Here is a 7,484-nt window from a genome sequence, read left to right on the forward strand (position 1 = left end):
CCTTTGTTTGTCTTTATTCCATGTTATACATGTACGTGATCACTACCACTTGTGACCAACACCTGCTCCAGGATATATTATTGGGGGTGAGAAAGATGCCAATTTTCCACTGTAAAATATATCGAAGTGTCCACAAGATGTCACTGTTTAGCCGCAGGCGGCATCCAAATAATTGGGAAGGTTATTGTTATTTGGTAGCCTGTTAATAACCAGACCAAGCCTGCACGTTGGTCGGGGGAAGCTGCTGTCATTTTCTACAGAGGCTGACTGCCGTTGCTTCCCTGTCATTGTGTTAAACCAGCATAAAGCGCGCTAAGGTGAAAAGCCAACTCTGTGATTGGCTCCCGCAAAAACGTATGGAAGCAGAAAAATGTGTTGCTCTTCTCCAGACCCTTGTGCAGGGCGAACTCAATTCGCCGGAAGAAAGGGCAGGGCTACCCAGGCTAGTTATTTGGCAGACTCTTCTGGTCGAGACCATGGAGCAAGTGTAATATCAATAAAGACATGCTCTTAAAAGTGAGAATAATGGTAAAGCGCATCAGAAAAGCAACTGCTTAAGTGCTACAATATAAGGATATGGGAGTTTTGATGTTCATAAATTACATATTTAGTGATAAATTGACATGTGAAACTCACTATAAATCTTCAATGCTGAAGTCACTTACAAGGCATATAGAGGAAGTACTAGAAAGCTGAAACTTTATGCTTGCATATTTGTATAAGTTTTCTTACTGGTAGGATGCACTAATGATTCAAAGTTATTATTCCGTATAACTGCGCTTCTCATAATCTCCCGCTAGAGGGTAGAAGGAATATTCAATTTCAATAAATAATTTAGTATTCTGTTCCATAGTTAAACTGCATCAAATCCGTTTACTTTAGGATTGGAAAAAATATCCATGAACATTGGTTCTCCGAGCCTCGTCACTGGTCATATACCCCAGCCTATGTTGCGCCTTCCCCCCGGCTGCTGTGGCTGGGCTCCGGACCCTGCTCCGCCAGAGCGCCTTTAGTTCGACCAGCTGGCGGTGCTTGGGATCTTTAACCGAGCACACGGTCATGGATGTGCACTGATTTTTGTTTCTTTATCAAAAACCGCGTTTGGAATACATTTTACGCTCCTACTACTGCTTCTACATGCGTTTACTTTGCATTGGACTATGTTTTATCCTCAAAAAACAAGGTTTTCCTTTCCTTTGTTTGCATTGAGACTGTATAGAGGGATCATGGGAGGCTGACTGAACTACCCGTGTGGTAAAGCCAATCTCATTTATTTAAGAAACTTTTTGGGAGGCGAAAATGTCTTCGGCACGGGTGGATTACATTGCACCTTGGTGGACCTATTGGCTGCACAATTTCCCACACATAAACCTGAGATTGCAGCCAATAGACAACAGCTTCAAGCCCGAGGACGAGAGCTACCAGCAGGTTAGTAGGGGGGACCCTGGGATCATGAGATGCCCACAATGCATTATATAACATAAAAGTGTAAATGCTCTGCAAATCTTAATGGTTGCACCCGGTTTAGAGTGATGAAAACATGTAGGCCTATGTGATGACTATCTCCGGTATTGGGAGGAATTATCTTCTGTGCCTATGCGTGTCATTCATCAACTATGTATACTCGTATTGTCTATGTATGCCAAGACCAAATTGAAGTCACGTTTTGGATATTTTGGATTTTTTGTCAATGAAACAAAAGCGAGTTTTGTGAGCATAGTGCATGCCAGGGTCTGGAGCGTTCAGTTAGAGCTCTCCAGCCAGGTTGTTTTTTTTAATTGAACTGGTAAAGTTGGACCGATGTGTGTTAAAATAGAGAAATGTCACGCTTCTTTCTTTGTAAACGGGTCATAGGGAGCTCTCTAAAGACCAGCACATTGTAAACGCAGGAGGTTAAGTCGATATTAACGACAATTATAACTTGGGAGTTTTATTACTGTAAGCTGTTTCAATTAGTAAAAGACCAGTCCCAGTTCGCGATAGGCCCGGCCCCAGTGCATAGCCACGGGAATCCCGGGCCTGAGCGACAAGTTGGACAGCCAGGGAGAGACACTAGTTTTAGTGTGTGTGTTTGCGTGCGTGTTCGTGCGCGTGCGCCCTGCTGTGACTCAGATGGACATGGCGAAACCGTCCTAAATAACAAAAAGTCATTTTCCACAGAACTTTGTGGTCTGTCCTGTCTCATAACGTTAGCCTCATAGCATAATTGCCTACGTCATATGTTGGCCAAATTGTGATATCTAACCTCACTCTGCTCTCCTAACGCTGCTGATTCACTGTGCCTCATTGGCTTTATCCTTAACCAATCAAAGAGTTCTAACATGCCACAATCTCTATCTTCCTCAGTCATCTTTTTGACAAATACAAGATGAACCTTAAAATAGGACCTATGCAATCATGCTATGAGGATAACGATATCTTCATTGTAGCGGTGCTGATAATAGGTGTAGAGAGAGAGAATAGCTTATTGAAGACCAAAACAACAAAGACATTTTGAAGATGTATGTTAAGTAAAATAGTATAACTTGGAAGTGTATCATAGTTATAGGTGAATTTCTCCAGCATGTCTAAATGGGAATATTCTTGCCAGCAATAGCAGTGTTACATCCTTTGCATAATGAGGCCAATGTGAACTTGCTGAACAAAAAAAGCAAGCCTCTTGCATTATCAAGCCTCTACAGACAGTTTATATTCCAGCGTCCATGAAGTGGTTACAAGCCCCCTTATTATGAACACAATGGTAACCACAGTCGTGATGCATGTGGTTAACCACCACTTGACCCGTCACCTTGCTTCATGTTATAATACCACGGCTTGCCACACAATTTAATATACTGTAATGCGGTCCAATTAATATTGACCATAGAGTTATTCACGGAGAGAGACTGAAACCAGACTGGCATAAGGAGGATCCTGTAACCTCAGCACTTCTTCTACAATGCATGCCACCGGCACGGGCAGACACAGCACTGAGTGGCGAGCATTGAGCAGGAAGGCCAGACATACTTGCTGCCGGGGAAGCCCAGTGTTGTGGCAGGAGATTTGGAATGGGCCTGTCTTCTAAAAATCCCCCCTTCGGCCGGTACATTGCCAGGGAATGCAAGGGCCGAGGGGTCAGTCACTCACTGTGTTGCTTTTGTTAGCTGTGTGTGTGTGTGTGTGTGTGTGTGTGTGTGTGTGTGTGTGTGTGTGTGAGAGAGAGAGAAGGGATGGCTGAGTCCTCCTCTGCGTTCACAACGGCCCCATCCCCATGCCGCTGCTGCTCTTGTCAATTATGGGATGGCAGAATTGGATCACTTGGCCTGATCTCACTTTTATGTTGAAATGTCCAATGAAAAAGATCCAGATTCAGTGGTCTCTCTGGGGGCTTGCTCCCCACCTAAAAGGGTACCGGCTTCGATCCCATGTATCCACAAGCTACCTGAAAGATGCCTGGCCACCTACCTTCTCCATAATGCGTCATAGATTGTATTTTATTATATTTTATTGTATGCTTCTGAATTCAGTTTAAGAGGCTTTGGATCATCTCATTTAAATGACAAAATTAGAAGTCATTGTAAACAGGACCCTGTCATAATACTTACCCCAGCTCAGTGATCATCATGCAGTCTTTACCTGAGGAGGACTGATGGGCTGTTTGTGACTCAGCATCTCTGTGCCGAGGACCTCAGGATGAAAAGAGGCCACAATCAGAGAGAATGGAGCAAGCTGTTACAGAAATAGTGCAGGAGCCTAGTTTTCTGAGTGCATTGTTGCATGCATGCATTGCATTCCTGAGTATGGCTGTAGAAATGGGTGGGTCTTTTTTTCATATGTGTTCCTTTTTTAAATGTTTAATGTGTAAAAGTACCATCCATTCTATGGATAAAATGTAATAATGTAATTCTTATTCTTTTTTGTTAAAGCTTGAAACTTGTTAGTTGCTGTTTATTAAAAGTGACAGGCCTGAACTACATCAACTACTGAATATTGGACTTTACCTTTTTGTCAATATTGACAAACTGTTCTCTGTATGACTCTTTTCGAACACTGAAATCTCCATCCTTGAGCTGCATTCACCCAGGTAGCACAGATTATGCAACCCTTGTATCCGATTGGCCGACTCCAATGCACAATGTTGTCACTCAACATAGTTTGTACTGCATGTGACAGTTTGAAACCCAACTTTTTGAACGAGAGCAAAACGTGTTATAACCTTTGTGCGCACCAGGGATGCTAAGAATGTGCTGGTCCCAGGTCCCTCTGGCTTGGTGCGTTGCTTATTTTCCAAAACTGAACTTAAGCTTCCATTAATCATCCGAGTCACCCAGTAACCAAATGTCATGCACTTTTTCATCCCATAATCCACAACGCAGCATCCCCCTGTGTTCCCAGGGTCCCTGAGAAGTCACTGTGTTCCCTGACTGTAAACCACGGAAAACGCCTCGCTGCAGCCTTAGCGGACGCACCCATACCCGTCTTTGATGCGTACTTAAGAAAGTGATGGATTGATACAGGCACTCAAGTGGGCTTCTGCAGCCTGGCTTCCCTCGTGATCTTCAATAGAAGCATTCAAGAACCAATAATAATCTTCATCTTCCCGACACATAAGCATAATCCCTGTATCAATCCCCCCAGGGGAATGATATTTGCCATCACCACATAGCAGAGGAACAAACACAGGCCTGCAACCGCATAACCAGCATCAGGCAAACAGGGAGGTAGAGTGGGTTCCAGCGGGTCATTAAGCAAGCTGATAGCAGGTAGCTATACCTTCCAGTGGAGCAGGGAAGCACCAGCAGTCATCTGCTCAACATCTGCATTCTGATTGTTTCATTGTAACACAGTGCACCCCTTCGTTGACACCCCCTCTATGAATATCCTCCTCTTGTAGTGGACTGTTTCCACATTATGTTTGTCGTCTTCGAGACGAATGCCAACCATTGTGTCACTCATGTTCAAGATGCAACTTAATTCTGGTTATTGCCTAACCTCATGACATTCATCAAAAGGAATGCTGCAACGTTAAAATGGACAACCGACGGTTATCAATAATAGACTGGATGGATTAGAATAGGCTATAAAAGTGGGTGTGGTTGTACCTTTCCAGATAAGAAATGCCGTGCTTTAAAAAAAAGAGCGAACAATCCTCTTATGAGATTATGCCATGAAGGATGTGCAATATACTAATGCAACTAACCATTGGAGTTTATTTCACAAATAGGGTGTGTCAATACTTATTAGGAACCATACTTACGAAACTAAAGTAACGGTTACTCTTAACTGCAAAACACTGCAAGCGGCATCACCTGCACGGGACAATAAAACGTTCTGTTTTAGTTGTCATTCAATGTATCCATCCTCCTCCTCCTTCTCAAAAGTCTTCTTTATTAAAGAGCACTCAAAAAGTACAAGGTAATTGGATGAAATGCAACTGTTTAACATTTAATAACTGAAGCATACAGACACACTTACACATCTATCCTCCCTCCCTCTCTCATTTTTTCCTTCATAGAAACAATGTTCCACTCGAACGCATCCAAACAATTTCCATCCTCCAGACATTCTCTCTCGCTCTCTCGCTCTCGCTCTCGCTCTCTCTCATTCCATCCTTTCCTGCAGTAGAAATGAAATGAATAAATGCAAACCGATGTGTTGAGATCTGCATGTTGAAGGTTGAAATCACGTCTTGTGCAGGAGCGAGAAAATGTCCTTCTTAATAGCATTTTTGTTTTGGCCTCCCTCACATTTTGATACTCAGAGGAGCGGCCCTTTTCTACTTTATACAGAGCCAACATCGTATTTTTGTGTCGAAGTAATGACTTCTTTGATTATTTTTTTCATCTTGAAATTATGTTTAGAACTTCTTGCCATTCTGCTCGCAATGCAATCAAAATATTTTGTCACATTGCATCCTTGAATAGAAACCAATTCCATTTCTCAATTTCCTCTGCTTTTTCATATCATATCTACTGTGTGCCTGAGTGCTGGCGTGTGTGTCTGTGTGAATGTGTGTGCAAGCCTACTTGTGTGTAGTAAAGCACTGTGATGGTGCACACTTTTCCTCATGTCGTCATGCTCATACCCCCCCCCCCCCCACACACACACACACACACACTCACGCACACACACACACACACACACACTCCCCGCGGGCCCTGCAGTGGCTAATTGACCTCAATCTGTCTCCATAGTGCATTAATGTCAGTGATTTGCATTACCTGATAGATGGCTGGATGCTATGGGTGTCTTGGTCATTCTATAGATGCAGCCGCCATCCTTTCACTCAGTCCTTCAGACCATTCATACAGAATTGAACGGTCCTGAACGAAAATCTTCACTGTCAACAACAGTTTAAAATCAATAGTGAATCTACAAGTGAGGCTGCATTATTTATCAGTTTTCAGGGTTTGGTTGCATGGTGTTCTGGTGTGTGATAGCTAGACGTTATAGATGTTGTTTTGTGCCCCAGAGGACCGGTCTTTCCGTCGGGCAGCCTGGGGGGTGTGATCAAGGAGTCCCCCGTTGCCCCCCAGGAAGACAACAATGGAGGCTGCGCTGCACCCCATAAGAAAAAGGGGGCGGGGCTTCTTCTGTTGGGGGCGGGGGAACCACGCCAACTCCATCCCCAGGGCTGATGGGGTTATGCCTCAAGGTTTAATTTGGGTTCCAAATAAGGGTCGATTTAACACATGTTTGTGTAGTCGTGCATGTGTAAGTGTCATAATCCCACGTATCCCATCAGGGCTTAACATATGACTCTCTAATCTTATAGACTCGGAGAGTGAGGGAAGACCACCGTCAATTTCCATTTCAAATGAGAAAATCATCTGATGGCAAGGGGGGGAGATTGCAACGTTTAACCAAGACTTTGTTCTCCTGTGGTCGTTGAAGAGGGAGACTCCCCCCCCCCCCCAGCTCATCCATAACCCAGCAGTCCCCTCTGGGACTGGGGGCTGTAGCTCACCATGGGGATGGCTGCTTCACCCCACTCATACACCCCACCCCCCTCACACTTTTCTCAGGCACAGCTGAAGTCCTCCTCCAGCATGGGGCTGACAGTGGACGGGGGGGGGGGGGGGCGTGATTATCTTGAGCTTGGGGTGTACCAACCTTTACATGGTTTCAGTATGCCTCAGTACACAGCTCCTAAACAGGACCATTACAGCTTCACTGCATACAGTTCCATTCTGAGGACAGTAGAAGGAGGGAATCGAGACGTTCCTTGGAAGTCAAGGGGTTATTTATTGCGTTATATTCATTTTAATTCACACTCTGCTTCTCCCAGATGTGTTATTTTTGGAGCCTCTTTTTATTTGGTCTTCCAAAACAGATTCTCTCAAGCAACTCCACACTTCTCAAACTAAGGAGGTGTCAACAGTACACACACACACACACACACACACACACCCACACACACACACACTCACACACACACACACACACACACACACGTGGGGAACACATTTCCTCTGCAGCACACACAGCTGTCCTCAACCTGCTGT

At 44.3% G+C, this 7,484-nt stretch overlaps 1 protein-coding gene across 1 annotated transcript in view; it reads left to right on the forward strand.

The window, feature by feature from the left end:
* Positions 1–1,115: 1,115 nt before the first annotated feature.
* Positions 1,116–7,484, forward strand: part of ttyh2 (tweety family member 2) — a 42,244-nt gene continuing 35,875 nt past the window's right edge. The window contains exon 1 of the mRNA XM_079756378.1: positions 1,116–1,428. Coding sequence (XP_079612504.1) covers positions 1,300–1,428 — 129 coding nt within the window. The 5' untranslated portion in view covers positions 1,116–1,299. The remainder of the gene's footprint in view (positions 1,429–7,484) is intronic.

The sequence above is a fragment of the Pollachius pollachius genome, assembly GCF_949987615.1.
Source record: "Pollachius pollachius genome assembly, chromosome: 19".
Classification (NCBI taxonomy): Eukaryota; Metazoa; Chordata; class Actinopteri; order Gadiformes; family Gadidae; genus Pollachius; species Pollachius pollachius.